The sequence below is a fragment of the Plecotus auritus genome, assembly GCF_963455305.1.
Source record: "Plecotus auritus genome assembly, chromosome: 5".
Taxonomy (NCBI): Eukaryota; Metazoa; Chordata; class Mammalia; order Chiroptera; family Vespertilionidae; genus Plecotus; species Plecotus auritus.
Genome location: NC_137776.1, coordinates 91882739 through 91900037, shown reverse-complemented (window position 1 = coordinate 91900037; position 17299 = coordinate 91882739). Strand labels below are relative to the sequence as shown.

General features: G+C 38.9%; 1 protein-coding gene across 4 annotated transcripts in view; it reads left to right on the top strand.

Annotated features, from left to right (window-relative positions):
* CLASP1 (cytoplasmic linker associated protein 1) overlaps positions 1-17299 on the top strand; it is a 273357-nt gene that overhangs the window by 167663 nt on the left and 88395 nt on the right. For 2 of the 4 annotated variants that reach the window (XM_080667647.1, XM_080667649.1), the window contains 3 exons: positions 2259-2426; positions 8052-8159; positions 16199-16302. In XM_080667647.1, coding sequence (XP_080523773.1) covers positions 2259-2426; positions 8052-8159; positions 16199-16302 — 380 coding nt within the window. Of the gene's footprint in view, positions 1-2258; positions 2427-8051; positions 8160-12649; positions 12713-16198; positions 16303-17299 lie in introns of all 4 variants that reach the window. The other 2 variants (XM_080667646.1, XM_080667648.1) reach the window with 2 other exon arrangements.

Genomic DNA, 17299 nt, shown 5'->3' with positions numbered 1-17299 from the left:
TCACCCCCTAACCCAGGGGTGGGCAAACTTTTTGACTCGAGGGCCACAATGGGTTCTTAAACTGGACCGGAGGGCCGGAACAAAAGCATGGATGGAGTGTTTGTGTGAACTAATATAAATTCAAAGTAAAGGAGCAGAGGGGAGAGCAAGAGAACCCTCCGCTCTTTCGGCTCCGCGGGCCAGATAGAACAGCTGAACGGGCCGGATCCGGCCCGCGGGCCGTAGTTTGCCCACGGCTGTCCTAACCACTCCCCTGCCAGCCTGATTGATGCCTAACTGCTCTCCTGCCAGCCTGTTTGCCCCTAACTGCCTTCCCCTGCAGGCCTGGTCACCCCTAACTGCCCTCCCCTGCAGGCCTGGTCACCCCTAACTGCCCTCCCTTGCAGGCCTGGTATCCCCCAACTGCTCTCCCTGCAGTCCTGGGTCCCCCCCAACTGCCCTTCCCTGCAGACCCAGTCACCCCCACCTTCCCTCCTCTGCCAGCCTGGTCCCTCCCAACTGCCCTCCCCTGCTGGCCTGATTGCCCACAACTACCCTCCCCTGCTGGCCATCTTGTGGTGGCCATCTTGTGTCCACATGGGGGCAGGATCTTTGACCACATGGGGGCAGCCATCTTGTGTGTTGGAGTGATGGTCAATCTGCATATTACTCTTTTATTAGATAGGATAGAGAACTGGTGCATGGGTGGGGGCCAGCTGGTTTGCCCTGAAGAGTGTCCCAGATCAGGGTGGGGGTTCCCTTGGGGCATGGGGCGGCCTGGGTGAGGGGCCTGTGGTGGTTTGCAGGCTGGCCACGCCTCCTGGCGACCCAAGCAGAGGCCCTGGTATCTGGGATTTATTTATCCTCTACAATTGAAACTTTGTAGCCTGGAGTGGAGCCAAGCCTTCTGCTCACTCGGTGGTGGCAGCCATTTCTGTTGGGATTTATGTATCTTCTATAATTGAAACTTTGTAGCCTTAAGTGGAGGCCAAAGCAGGCCAGGGCTACAGAAGCTTGGCTTCCTCCATCGCTGCGGGCAACCCTAGTCTCCTGTTCTCTCCAGCCCCATGGCTGCCGCCATTTCTGTTGGGATTTATTTATCTTCTATAATTGAAACTTTGTAGCACTGAGTGGAGGCCTGGGCCGGCAAGGGCAGGCGGAAAGCTTGGCTTCCTCCATTGCCGGGGAAACCCAAGCCTCCCTCCTGCTCTCTGTGGCTGCAGTCATCTTGGTTGGGTTTATTTGCATATTCCCTCCTGATTGGCTGGTGGGCATGGCTTGTGGGTGTAGCAGAGGTATGGTCAATTTGCATATCACTCTTTTATTAGATAGGATCCTTTGTTCTTTTTTTTAATGCTGTGTTTTATTCTATTTTGTTGTTTTAGGTATGTTGTTTCTTATGAACAACATACATTTGAATTTTATTTTTTAAATCCAATCCAAACATCTTTGTCTTTTAATAGGTGAATTTAATCTAGCCACATTTATTTAAAAAAATTTTTTTTTAAATATATTTTTATTGATTTCAGAAAGGAAGAGAGAGGGAGAGAGAGATAGAAACATCAATGATGAGAGAGAATCATTGCTTGGCTGCCTCCTGCATGCCCCCCACTGGGGATCGAGCCCGCAACCCAGGCATGTGCCCTTGACTGGAATTGAACCTGGGACCCTTCACTCCGCTCTATCCACTAAGCCAAATCAGCTAGGACATAGCCACATTTATTATGATTACTGATATATTTGAGCTTAGTCCTACCATCTTATTTTGTGATTTTTATTTATCATATTTCTATTTATTTCTTCCCCTTCTCCCTTTTCTTCACATTGTTAAATTAATAGAGTTCTCTTGAATCCATTTTCTATCACTAATGTTTAAGAGATTTTTGTTAATATTTATACTTTCCCAGCAGTTATACTTAAAAATTGTGACATATCAACTCTCACAGAAAAAAAGAACAAACACTAAATAAATGCCATTGAGATTATTTCTAGAAATTTTCTGTGGAACAGGGAGGCTATTTGGACTCATCCTGCTTTTTGAATCTGAAGTTTTGTAGTTATTTTTGTAGCACTGCACCAGTAACCTTCTATGTATATTCTTTTATGATACTTTGATATTCTTTCATGCTCCTAATGTTTAAAAAAAAAATTGGTACTAACACCAACTACAAAGCTATTTTTATATTTGATCCAAATTAATGTATAAACTGGCTTCTGAAATACTATAATTTATTCCCTGATTACATCCATTATCCAATTTTGTTTTGCTTCATTTTTAGCTGGCAGCCGGTCAAGTTCTCCAGGGAAATTGTTGGGAAGTGGTTATGGTGGCCTTGCTGGGGGTTCCTCAAGAGGCCCACCTGTGACACCCTCTTCAGAAAAACGAAGCAAGATTCCCAGAAGTCAGGGATGTAGCCGAGAAACAAGTCCAAACCGAATAGGATTAGGTAAGGATTCTCCAAGACCCTGGAACACCATTTCCAACTTGGTCAGAATTTTTATTATAATCCAATAAATGTTTCTAATGTGGCAGATAGAGATTTATTTTTGAATTAAGGATGCCATTTTGCCCATGTTAAAAAGACATTTTGATTTGTGCTTTTTATAGAGTATGGCATGTTCAGGTTTCATTTCTAACTGAAAAGTGTGTGGGGCTTACCATTTATATTGATGAGGAAGAATTGTGTCGTCGTGGGTTTTCGTGTTTAAGAGTCATTTTGCAAAATATTAGAATTGGGGGAATGGGCAGTGTTTTCTACTGTACACGTAGAAGCAATGTTGCTTTTCACTTTGCTTTCACTGATTAGCCTTAGTAGCTATTAACCTAAATTTTCAAAAGCAATTTGTAGGGTCCACATTTATTTTGATTCTGATCTTCTCTAACCTAATTGGTGAAACTTATAGTAAAATATATATATATATATATATATATATATATATATATATATATATATATATATATACTTACTTTTGACATAGTATTGTTCAAACATAAAATCCAGGACTAGATGGAAATGAAGTATGTAGTATTTGTTTTTGTGTTGTAGAATCAAGTTTCATTGTAATAGTGTATGGAATTACTCTCAGCAGCTTGAAGACCTTTTACCTCTATTAAAATCTAATTGTACACTACTTTTTAATATAAAAGGTAGTAGTCTTTTGTAATATATTATGCAAAATGTGTGTTTTACCTGCTTTCTCAGGGTAAAAACCTATTAATATGAAATCAGTGCTATACTTTTTAGTCTTATGGGCTTATGCTTCTCATTCATTTATCTCCTTAACAGCTTTTACTTGAATGTTTACTGTGATGTGCAATGTACTTTGTTAGACTTCAGGAATGGAAGTAAATGAAATAGATTAAACTTCTGATTTCAAATAGCTTACGGTCTTACAGGTGAAAATCTATAGAGTATAACAAATACGATGACTTGGCCCTCTGGGATCCTTCGGCTGGCTTCCTGTGATGTGGAAGTCCTCAGAATCCCATAGTACTTGCTACCACTGCACCAAGATGTCTGGCTGAGTTTCTTCTTGTCACAGTTTTACTTGAAAGCAAGAATTGTCCTAGAAAAAGAGTGTCTGCCCCATTTCTTCCTTTCCTGCTAGGAGAGGTCCCCAGAATAGAACCTGCTGTGGTGACGTGTAAGGTGGGGAGATGAGGAGAAAGGTGCTGTAGGTCAGAGAGGAGCATGTACAGCAGCAGTAAGACAAGAGGGAGCATAGTGCATCCTGGGTAACACAGTAATTCATTTGGCTACAATAAAGGAAGTTAGTTAGCGTGGGGTGGGAGATGAGGGCAGAGGGGCTCTTAGCATCCAGCTCATGAAAGTCCTTGAAAGCTACCTGAGCTAAGAGAAGGCAGGGGCAGATACGTAAGAAGTAGAATGCATAGGATTTGGTTTGACATTTCCAAAGCAGGTGAGAAGTGTAAGCAAGCAGTGGTTAGTTAATTCCACATAATGTCAGCATAAAGTGGCATTACATAGCATGCTGCCTGAGCTGACAAGTTATTTGGAGCCAGTAATAACAAGTAATGTGAATACAACTAGAGAAAATCATCTTGGCTGCAATATCTAAATTTCAGAGTTGATACTCTTAACATATGTGTGGTTGGATCTGGTTTTGTTTGGAAAATGCATTTGATTTCAAATCTGGGTGTGAGGATTTAAGCTGTCTTTTTTCCATAGTTAATTAAGTTCATAGGATGTTTTGGCAATCCAGATTAGAGTCATACTTTTAAATTGGGGGTAGGGGGAGATTTTACTTTATTAAGGATGCCATTTTTACCTTCTTGAAATTGGAAAATAAATAAACTTTAGTCACCTAACATAACTTTAGGACCTGATATTCCATGGTCTTAACTATAAAGTTTGTGTTATGGATAGTTGAAAAGACCACATTTAATAAGCTTTTAAAAGAGGTATTATGAAACATCATCTATCAGTAAGAACTAAATAGGAGCCCACTTTCAAAGAATTTTTATTTAAAGCATTATTTTGAAGCAAATTATTTCCTTGATACTCATTATGGGATCAGTTAGTTATATGTCAAGCTTTGAGGTCATACATATAATTCTGAATAAAATAGGTATTTCCTTTAAATGTCTGCACATTGGGAGAATAAGAACATACACACAGAAATAAAGATCCATTTATGAATAAAATGTACCTTCCCATTTCTGCCTGTGATAATCTTAGCGATTCCAGTTCATAGGACGTCAGATATATTAGCATTTTTTCAGTAATAGATTGTATATTTCTGTGATCATTTAGTATATACTGTGTATATGCCTGTGTATCTAAATATTTTGTTCATTGCATAGCAACTTTGAATATAAATATTTAAAATAAGAGGGATCATCTTTTAAGAATATTTTATACAATTCCCAGACTAATTAGTAATTTTAATTATAGTTAAGCTAGGCTTAGAACTTGCATTGAGACTTGCTTTTAGTTATCTACAAATTATGTTTGGTTCAGTTATACTATTTTTTTGCTTGAAATAATATTTCTTAAGTAAATATTCTTTCCTCATCTGTGATAAAAATGATACCCAAGCTCTTTTTCATTAGCATTTACTTAAGCAAAATAGGATGCAATTCCAGTAAAATAGCAAAGAAACCAAATAAAACCCTGCTACCCTGTTTTTTTCTTGGCAATTCATTCCTTCCTAAGCTATTCAACCAAAATAGAAGAATATACTGTTTGTGAATTATTTCATTTTTGTCTTTTATTCTATTTTTTATTAATAATAAAGTCACATAAATAGCTGACATTCATAGCAATTCTATTTTGGAAGTTTGCCTTTGTTTTTTTTCTTCTCCTGCTCATCTATTAAAAAGGCTAAAAGAAAGATTTGAGTTTTTGCAGTTTACATTCTGTGGGTATATGTTTAAAATGCTTTTACATTTTCTGCTTTAAAATAGTTTGAAAGAATTAAAAATTAATAATTAACTTCTAGCATTTAAATTAGACCACTGTGTGCAAGACTAAAACATGACAATATCTAGACTAGGGAGATAGTTTCTCAAGGCTTTCCAGCAATTCATGGAAGCACAGGACTCCGGAGCTGCCTAAGAACACCGCTTTAGAAAGTTCAAATAGCAAGTATGTTTATCATTTCTTCTTCCTGTTAGCCTTCTCCTCCATGTTCTCACATGGAATGTCCTCTCTGGGCACTCAATACAGAGGCAAGTTGATTTGGTATATTGTTTTTGTTTTTTACCACCTAATTAATTAGTCCTTGTAAAAATGATTTATTTATATACTTATTTTAGATCCTCCTTATAGATTGGTCTCTGGAAGAGGTATTGTAAGTGTTTTTAATTGTCCAACATTTAAACTGTTGATATCATCACTAGAGGTACTTTAATGAAGTTTGGAGCAACCATATGGGAAGATTTTTACAGAATTATAAATGGATTCTTCTCTGTGTTACTACTAGCCATATGTTAAAGGAGCAAGGCAACATGAATGGGTGAATGAACTGTCTCTTGGTGAAGTACTAGGAGGCTAAACCTTATTAAGAATTATGCATATTGTTTCAGATCATATCTATCCCTTTTCACATCCTTTATTGTCTTCACACAGCAGGGAGAGCAGATTTCCCATTGCTGTGGCATGTATGTTAATTTAAGGGAGAGAGTGAGAGCTGGGTAAAACTTCAGAAGTAATTGGGCAAGAACTATAAGAAAATGCTGATTAAGCATGACATGTTAAAAACTATCGGGACTGTTTTTATTACTTTTGACTATGAGTTTTGGAGCAGGCAGTGCAGCAGACAAGATGTTCATGTTTGCCTTTCATCTGGGAGCCAGAAGTATTACCATGTGTGCCTCGCCTCACAGTACCGTGCTCTTTAAATGCTGACTTTCTTCCTGGCCTTCCTAAGGGGAGGCTCAGTGGCCGGACCAGTGCGTGAGCGTGGCACTGCGAGGTCGCTGCAGGAATTGGATGTGGTGTCAATCCTCGGAGCATAAGAAGTGCTGCTTTGTAGGTTTTGTGCAACTTGTCGTATATTGGCGGGTTAGCAGATATTCCTAGCACCTGCTGCTTTTGCCCTCATTGTAGGAGCTATTCAGAATGTTATCAAATGTTGCTGATTATATACTCACTGCTTCTTTGAGTGGAAACTCAGTGCTCCATGTCACTGGCAAGATGAAGGAGAATTTAGGAATTACTAGAGAATTCCAGATGCAGCTCTGTTTTGACTGTTGCTTAGGGGACACCACCTACTCAGCGTTCGGATCTAATTGAACTCTAGCCCTGAGAAAGACCACAGTCGGAAGTTGGTTGTTTTTCTGCCTTTGTAGTTTTTTTTATCGGGGGCTTCACAATTCTGGTTTGTAAGATATTCTTGTTGTGGTTTGGCCATACAATAAACATGCCTTTGCTCTAAAATAAGTAGGTTATGCTCATTGATGCATTGATCTGAAAACAGCCATGTTTTTACATCAGTGGATCAAGTTTATTGTTTCCAAAATTTCTAAAGAAGGCATTTCTACCTAGTCCAGAAGAATAGACCCTCTCAAGATGGAGATATTTGTTGTCCCCATCCGCTGTTACATTGGTGGTTACATGCCTGCAGTATGCCAGGGTGTTTACAAATATTTTTCCAGTACTATATTTCTGTTTTCTCAAAATAAAATGAAAAAATAAGGGCATAATGATCTTTTCTGCAATTTTACAGCCAAGTTATATTAGAAACCTTAGGCTATTTATGTAATTGTGTTTTCAGTGTTTTATAATGTGAGTATAATAAAATTATCTATAGATAATCGTAAAGTAATTGGCCATTTTCAGGTCAGTGGAGGGATCTTATAGTACGAAGATTGGGGTGATCAGTCTAGGCACTATTAGACGGTGTAAGGCTGGATAAGTGAAGGTGCTTGAGTAAGGACCACAGGCAGAGTTTTGATCCCCATAGAAAAAGCAGGAATTAATGTTGGGACCAGTAAAAAGCAACAGCAATCCCAGCTTTTCCTCTCTGTTGGTTTCGATAGTGAAATGTGTTTGAGCTGTCTGCACACTGACTTGAGTGCGCAGGGTCTCTAGCTGTCAGTCCAGGTGACTTCTCTTTGTAAAGAAGGCCCGGCTGGGAGAAGTGGACTCCTAATTAGTTAATTTCATGGATTGCAGTGACCAGGACCCTTATTGTGTTTTTCAATCTAAATTAAGAACCCAGTGCACATGGAAATGGCTTTGATCCTTTACCCTCCAGTGGAGAAAGAAGTTTGCCAAAGCCATTAAAACAGATCATTTCTAAAAGACCGAGCTTTTATTTTCTGAGACCGGTTTGCTCTTTGGAAGCTTTCTTTTCATTTTTGACACTGAGGTGTTACTTTACCTTCATACCAAAATGCACAGCTTTCTGAGGCATTGAGCATAGTTAAGTTTTTGTCCAAACCTCCTGCTGTTGGCATGGCTGTCAGGAGACATAGCAGGGGTACGTGCTCAGTCATCAGGACAATGTCGTGATTACGTTAATAGAATGTGACTGACATTTTGTAAGTTTTTCTGTCTTCATTAAACTTGTTCACCTTCTCTGAAACCCCTCATGCTGCACACTAGCACGGAGCAGCCGTATCCCTCGACCCAGCATGAGTCAGGGGTGCAGCCGCGATACCAGCCGTGAGAGCAGCCGAGATACAAGCCCTGCTCGGGGCTTCCCTCCACTGGGTGAGTACACGGAGGCGCTGGCTCTCGGAGCATCCTTTCCCTGCTCCAAATGCTGTCCCGGACACTGCCAGGGGAATGACCTGCTTTCCCTCCTGCTGTCCTGTGACCCTTTCTTCTTCCTTTCCTCTTCCTTTGCCACCCTTTGTTGTCCCCCTCTGCATGCTTAAATTTGGGGCATTTCCAGTTTTTCAGTATTAGAGGAAAAAACATCACTTAGGTCTGTGCTGTTATTTATGGCCACTTGAGCCGGGCAAGCTCATCCGTGTGTTCATTTCTAACATAAGATGAAGCTTAGCCCAAGTTCATTGCTGCTTAAAAGTAGAGCTAATGCATAGTTTATTCTTACTCATTGAATTTCTACAATTTGTGTTTAATTTTGCCAGAAATTATGCCATATGTGGTTTAATTCAAAGAAGGAGAAAACAAAACAAAAAAAAATGATCATGTTTAGGACAGTAAATGTGCTCAGTTTCGGGGTGATGACATTAATTTAAAAAGCAGCATGAATGAAGATATTAGCCATGCTTTTGTTAACTGAGTCATTTCAAAGCTTTCATCCAAGCAATCTGAAAATAGCATTTTGATAAATTGCTCAGGTATATAACACAATGCTAAACTTCCTGATATTTCTTGTTCATTAGATATTTTCATTCTTCCTGGGCTCAAGAGGTGGCTTAATTTCTGTGACCTGATGCCATCCCAGGACAAAAAAATAACAATATTTGGTCATGAGGTGGTGTAAGCACCATGCCACAGGTCACCAGCCAGGCCCCAGTTGGGGCTCTTCATTCCCCATTCCGCCCTCAGTTTTTCTTATATCCAGAATTTGTATTTTAATCGTTTCTAGGCTTCAGGACAAACAAGGGGGAAAAATGTATCTATTATAGGATATTTTATTTATCTTTTCTTTTTAGTTTTAATAGTTCTGCCTTTCTCTAATATGGACATATAAATTACTTTCTTATGTAGTGCAAATATTAATCCCCAAAGTCGTCTGTCAACACATAAAAGAAATGTTTGTATTCTTCAGTAATTGTATCTCAGTCCTTTGTCAAGTGAAGTGCTATACAACTGCATGTTTTCATTTTGATAAGCCGGTAGAAATCGCTTATAACGAAGGGCCTGAGGCCGAGTGTCACATGGAACCGGGGACGTCAGGGGTCTGTTATTTTCACTCGGAGTAACTGATCTTTTAAATATAAAAAATGTCAAAAGGGTAAGGTCTTAGTAGTTGTTTTAGTGCCTTCTAATGTCATACACTGCTTCCCAATATCTCCCCCCCCCCCCCAATCGGTATCAATAATCGAAGTCTAGATATATTCCTCTATGACCCATGGTCCTTTTTGAAGTCTGAGGAAGAGCGGGTAACAGATGCAGAAGCCCTGCTGATGGCCCTCGTGACCTGGTGAGGTCCCTTGGGAGGAATGCTACCTGGTGGTGCGAGCAGAGATGGGGCGGTTTGCCTGGTGCGGTCAGCCCTTCCCCAGCAATCTCAGGGACAGATCAGATTTCCCAACCAGTCAAGGGTGGGAGTGGTGGGTTTTTTTCTGAGTGAACTGGTGATTTTTCCTTTTAAGTTAAGAATCTATTTCTATGCATCCTGCTCGCTAATTGACCTTCTAGAACAGCGGTCGCCAGCCAGTGGTCTGCAGAACACTGGTGGTCCATGAGGTCCGAAAGGTTGGCGACCGCTGCTCTAGAAAACCTGTTACATAAGTGAACAAGTCAGTCTGTTTATTGGCCACTTTGTCTCTTAGACGCAATTCAGTCTTTGTATTCCATACACATCCTGGCATTTTTGTTCTTGTCCGTGGACGCAGCCTGTGTAAGCACCTTGAGGTCTGTGGACCAGGCAAGTTGCGCTGCACTTTTGAGGTCCCATCAAACCCGAGGAACTGAGTGAGCTGGTCCGTCCTCACTTCCTTTGGCAGAGGGACCTGCTCTGTGTCTGATGACAGCCCAGAGGGCTGAATGCATGTTGCTTCCACTGAGGCAGACGATGTGGGTGCCGATGTTTCCCTCCCTAATGGGCTCCAGCCTCGGCATGTGTCTTCGGTGGTGGTCAGATGAATTTTTATACCATGCCCTTTACTTCCCTCCATGGGTTAAATTTGTTTATAAAACTTTTGTTACACAGGAACAACAGCGCTCACTTGTACCTGGCACCATTCTGAGCATAAATCCCTCGTGGTCCCTGGGATAGCTATTACCCCTCTGTTATGGATGGCAAAACAGGCTCGAGATGAGCCACTGTGTCAAGTCACACAGCAATGCAGTGTTCTGGGTTTGAATCCAGGTCTGATTTCAAAGCTTGGTTGTTAGCCTGCCGCATTTGAAAGCAGCAGATGTCTTTCATTTGTTCTCTGAAATGTGTTAAATGCTGTATGTGAGGCCTCTGCAGGCTTAGACAAAGGAAAGAGCTCAGCAGGGCTCTGAATCGTGACTTCCAGGCTTGGGGCTAGGACTTGGGGATTCATGGATAAGTGCCAGAAGGTTGCTGTCCCCAGGGGAACTTCCTACGCCCTTCAGAGAATGTGAAGGGTTCTTTCTCTTACCCACTTAAACAATTATTTCCCACCCCCTTTATAAAGAAGCGAGTTTGTGTGTTAGTGCCCCTTTGTATCAACTCACATGGCCAGTTTTCACTTTCCAAAACGGGTGGGGGTGAAGGTAATTATGTGACTACATATTGGCTTTAAGTTTGCATTTTTATAACTAGATTGTTTGGGCCATTTTAATAGCATGAGTATGTATTTATATGGTTATAATGACAAGATTTAAGTGAAATTAAGGGCTCTAGCACTTGTAAGTAAGGCTTTGACGTAAATGGTTTCACCTTGGATTCCCTTGTCCGGTATTTACTGAGATTGTGACAAAGGATTCATTACATGACAGATTTACTATAAAATATTTTATTGAAATAGAACCAAAGGACACTTTATAAGAAACCTTTAGATCATGTTTTCCTTAAAAGCTACTTTCAGTTTAAACTATCAAGTGATTCTGATCAACCTGTATAATGAAATGATTATTTTGCTTCAGTCTAAAAAAACATTTTGCCATCTTCCTTATTTGAGTAAAGGGACTATTTTATAATACCTGTTTTAGAGATTGCTAATTTATTTTTGTGCTTCTTGAAGAATTAGGAATTTTTAAATTTTCTTTTTGTAAAATGATAAAAATGTGTCCTTATTGACCAGGAACAGCTTTTGCTGTTTAATACCACATATACCACAAATATGTGCATTTCTTCAAGTGACATGGTCTTTAATGATAAATTGTGCTGGAGATGTTTTGATATTTGATGACAGTGAATGTAAACGTGTACAGAACACTGCACTCCAGTGTGTGTGAAAAGTAGCGCTGCTCAGTATTACTGTTAAACGGGTTTTCTGGGGTGCAGTCGCCACATACTGGATGGCACTCTGGTAAAAAAATTCATGTTTGAATCAAGTCTGTATTTCCTAATTAATTGTAAAAGTCATTGTCTCCATGAGGATGTAGTTAAGCATGCATTTCCTCCGATTGATGACTTAATATGCTTATTATGAATACTTGCTAATGAAACAATATTTAATGTCTAGATGTAAATTGGAATTCACTCTTCACTACTACTGCCACCACCAGCACCACTATGGTGACTGTTAACCACTGTTTGTTCTGTGCCTGGCATTGTGTTTAGTGCTGTATGTATGAGCTCTTAATTCTCTCAACTCCCAAGAGGTAGGTACCGTTCGTTATCAGCACTATTTTACAGATGAGGAAACTGAGACACAGATGTTAAGTGCTTTGCGCGAGGTCTTACAGATCAAACCAGGATTTGCCCCCAGTTGCATTACAGAGCCAGTGCTCATACCGTGGTACTGCAAATGCCTCTCCCAGAAGGCCATTTAAACTTAAAACTAAATTTCAATAATTAAAAACTAAATGCATTAATTAGGATACCCATACAACAGAACAACAGTCTCCCATTGACTGGGGAGAATGGAAGTGCAGTTGTTGAGCCCTCTCCTTGTAATTTCATTCTGTTTGTGTTCAGATGACATTATGAATTCTCTTTTGTTTTTGGTGCATGGTTACATGTGCATCACATACTGATGAGACATCTTGTGGGCTGAGTGAATCCATCCTGCTGTTCGACTCGGATTCAGACGGTGCTGGTGACTCCTGATGTTCTTCATGTTGCATATTTCATAATGGCTGATAGAGGCTTCATGGAATAAAGATCCACCTGGAGTCTGAATTCGTTGATGCATAAGGAATGCCTTACAGAGGGCCTTTGAGTGCCTGTGTGTTTAAGAGCTGCCTGAGAGCCAGCAGCCGTGGAATTTAGGGATTGGCCCTTGCTATCCATTCATATCTACCACCATTTCTTTTCATGAGAAAACGTGGCCCGTGGCGGCAGTCGCTGCATTTCCTTTGGACTGTGGCATTCTGTCTCTGTACCTCTGTGTTAATCCTGTGGGTGTCACCATTCCTTTTACCTGCAGCCTCTCGACGGCATTCCAGGTCCACTAGCGCTCTCTCCACTGCTGACTCTGTCGGGCAGTCAGGTGAACAAGTGCTAACTGCATGCCTCAGCTTCTCCATCTCTTCTAGTTCCGCACTCATTTTACATTCGTTTTCATCAGTGTTGGTTAGCTGTTGGCATGTATGCACTTCATTCCCCCTCTCCCCCAATGTGCTTTAATTTTTTTTAAGTTGTTGAATGTTTATGGTTCTGTTAATAGGCTGTAGATGCTTTATAGCTTTTTTTACAACATTATTTCTCCAGTGTTCATATTTATGTTAAAATGAAACAAAGCAAAAAGGTGGGGGGCACTTTTCACCCTCTTTTTGCTCCCTCCCCCAGGAAAGCAACCCAAACTTTAGGTATCAGAAGGGTCCCTGTGGGGAATGGAGTATAAATATTACCCAATAGAGTCATCTCCCAAGTCTTTACTCCCAATAAAATGATGATTATTAATGTTAGTGTCAAGTTCAAATTTGGAGGTACTGTTTAGTTACCAAAGTATCTCATACATAAAATTATAGGTATAAAAATAAATGGATTGTCCTAACACTTTTATGGAAAAACAAGATCATGATTCAGATAACATAGTCAGGCCAGTGGTAGCTTTTGCAGCCTTTGGTCCCCAAACTTTTTCCATCTCAGCCCCTTTTTGACAATACCAAAAATTCACTGGTTAGCCATTGGGGCAAAAGTAAGCATACAATAATATATCAGTTTGCCAGATTTAACTGGCATCATTTTCATATGCTAGCAACCCTAATGACTACAGTATTGAGTAAGACACAGTCTTATTAAGTCACAGGTGATAACTGTGACCAATTCACTGAGTTAGATATTTTCTCTGTTTCTCCTCTAAATGAAGCCAGGTATGCATTTTTAAAATATATGCTCTGATTAGCACATTCCCCAGTAGGTTATGGGCCAGACTGAGGGTACAGCCATCTGTATCCATCGCTTAGAAATGGAGCTTCTTACTAGTATCAGAGCAGCGAGAATGCAGAACAGAGTTTGTTCTGGTTGAAATAAAAGGCTTACAATTCTGCTTAGATCCAAACATTTCCTCTTAAGATTTGGAATTCAATGATCTCTGATACATTTAGAATGAGCTGCAGTCACTGTGTGATAAAGCTGTGTGCATTTGGGAAGCAAGAATAATTAATCGCATTGTTCTTATGGTTTTAATTTTGTGTCTGAAAAATCAGTATTATCCCTGAAGCAAGACTTGCTGGCATGAGATCTAATTTACTTTATTTTATGTAGACTTTGTTTTAAGTTCATGCTGGTAATTTTTAAATGGCTTTTAACTGAATTACTTTCATTCTGTTATTCATAAATCCCTTACTATCTACCCTTTTTTAATGGGGGAAAAATGAACAAAGATCATTCATGAAACTGCAAAATAAACCTCAAATTTATACTCGTTTCATATTTCAACTGGTAATTTATATCTGTATAAGTATGTAGATATAATTGTTTTGTGGTTTCTCTTTAGATTATATGGCACATTAAGTTGCCTTCAATGACTAAGGTGACATTCAGTATGATCAGCAAGTGCATTAAAAAAGGGGATAGTATAACATACAATTTTTGTTTCTTTATAAAAATTCATGACTGTATAACTTTTTTGATTAGCATTGTTTACATTTTTTTTCTTTCTGTGGCGATGGAAGATGTAATGTTTTGAAACTGACATTTTAAAAGCGTTAAATAACACTTCACTTTTAAAGTTCAACAGCTTTGTAGGTGATGTTTGTTATATATCTAAAATATTATTTGTAAGATTTTATATATCACTTTATAGGAAAGATCAATTTATTTAAAACAAATACTAGTTTTCCTTTTATTGTAGATGCTTCACATGGCTAGTAACAGATTTTCCTTGTCCAGTATATGTTAATAAAAATAAAGCATTTTTTATCTTAACATTTCTTCCAAAGTTTTTTTTTTTTAAATCTTAGCATTTTAAATAAGAAACTAGTATGATATACCCGTGAAGAATAATTTACATGGACCTTCTATTATAGTTTAAATCTCAATACTTCTTAAGGAAGGCTGGTCAACTGTGATGTAAAGGACTTTAAAAAGCTAGTGTTTGTTGTCCATGATCATTAGCAAGCTTAGAATAGTTGTTTGGACTGTAAAATTTGTTTTAAATCTTTTGGATTCTATCCATTTTGTCCACATGAATAAAGACTATTATTTTAAAATCCTTTGAGGGACTCAGGAAAAATGTATACAATATCATCTTAATTATTAATATTTTGCAGTTAAAATGCTAGCTTTTGTGGTGTTTATTAGAGATTTTAATAAATATATTTAAATAACCTTTGGTGATACAGGAATTATGATGAACATATGCCTAAAATTAATTTGAGTTTAATTAATAATAGTTAAACAGTAGTGACACTGATGAAAATTTGCAGTGATCAACTGAATACATTTGTTTTAAATTTTGACTATTGCACATTGCATTAGATCTCATTTACCTGCAGCCTCAGTAATCTTGAATCGTCCTAATTAGTTTGACCAAACCTCAGGGCCACTTGACTCTAGAGCAAACATGTCAAACTCAAAGGCTAACATGGGCCAAATAAACAAGGTTTAAGTTTATGTGGGCCGCAAAAAAAATAAAAACTTCAATTTTCATAGAAACGTAGGTTTATTTCAATAGAGATATGCTGAATACAAAGGGCTGAAATAAATGAGTAATTGTTAACAAAATAATAGAACATTTTAATAAAAATTAATACTTTTTCTTGAATATTAACTTACCAGACACTGAATAACTGCACAGATTAATAAGCGTAACACAAATCTATTGTTTTTGTTCTCCAAAAGTGAAATATTTCCTGTTGTGCACACCAAACAAGTCAGTACAAGACTAATGACGTGGCAATCAGCTTCTAAAATATTCGCTGCTAGTATTAGTGGAGATAAACGGTGTGCCTGCACGTAGGACGTGTAGGGTGCGTAAGGGAAATGAATGCAACACGATTATAGTAATCAGTCATTAGCAAACGTTGTAGTTCGTTATTACTAATTATGTATAACAGGATATTGTAAAAATTAAGTTACAAAATTTTTATTAAAATGTTTCTTACATACCGTTATATTGGCTGGGCTGCAAAAATATTCGTTGTGGGCCGCATGTGGCCTGTAGGCTGCAAGTTTGACATGCTTGCTCTAGAGGGATGCTAGACATTAAGAGACTCAACCCATAGCTCTGCTCCCTTCTAAAATAAGTTGCTCTCTCCTATATCTCTGTACCTTTCAAAAATAAAATATCATTAAAGAACCACTTCAATTGTCAGGATGCTCTGTGGCACTATGGTACTAAGTATGAACAGTCTACCCTCTGCCACTGGTAAACAAGTGTAGTTGAAACTGCAAGTCCAATGTAGTTAAAATTGGCTGGGCATTTTTCAGTGCCTCTCTTCTGTAGGTGGGAAGAGGCAGGAATCCTTGCAAAAAATTTGAGAAAATGTGAATTAAAGTGACATATCTTTTGCTTTTGTTTTTTAAATAGACCGGTTTGGGCTTGGCCAGGCAGGAAGAATACCTGGTTCTGTGAATGCCATGCGCGTGTTAAGCACAAGTACAGATCTTGAAGCTGCTGTTGCTGACGCTTTGGTAAGAGTCACAGTGCGTGTCCGTCTCTTTGACTTACTCATCCGAATTATTCTCTGTCTTAACAGAAAAGTGCCTCAGGTTACCAAATCATCCTTGACACTCTTTAAGTCGGGTAAATTTATATTACTGGTTTTTTCTCAAACCTTTATCTCTGTAATAAGTGAGAGTTGGCCTTACAGAAATTATTAGCATCAAGTATTTCTTCTGTGCTCCCCAGTATCGAGGAAGTTGTGATGACATTGGGATTCTCTGATGTCATTGGGTGTCTTTTTTTCTTCTTTTTTTTAGCATCTCCTTTTCCCCATTCTATTGCTTCTATTGCTTTACAAGCTTTGATGGCATAACCTAAGAAAATTATTATACTAGGTCATAGAGTTTGTGGTTTGAAAATCTGCATTTATTCCATTACCTCACTAGTTGTTCCATATCATTTTGCTTTTTTGTTTGTTTTTAAAAATGAGTTTGTAAGTCATTATCTATGGAAACTTTCCCCAAATTTAAGATGAACCCTTTGAGGCTATGAAGCACGGGTGGAGTATGTTTTTGCATCCTTATAATGTAATATCTAAAAAAATATATAAAGTGCTGAGAGGCCTTACATTTATGATTATAGCAAAAAGGTCCTTAATAGAATCTGTTAGTGGTCAAATTGCATTCTAAAGATACTTTTCAGCGAGTAGGAGCACAGCCTCAGGAGTATTTTGGTCTGTGCGCTCAGCATTAAACTAGGCACTCTTTAGAGCTGTCTGACCTCTGGCTGTGCCTGTGCTGTTGGAAGATTCTTCTCCCCTAAGGAAGCATCTGACTTTCATACCCTGAAGTTTTAATTCAGCCATGTTTTGTGTGATCAAAATTTATGGTCTGTGGCTACAAGTGATTCTGACTTTCTCCTTCCTCTCTCTCTCTCTCTCTTTTTCTCTCTCTCTCGTTTATTCTTATTCAGTCAGGTTTTTTGGAAAGCGGCAGTGAGCAGGCAGTTTGCTCCTCTCATAATGCT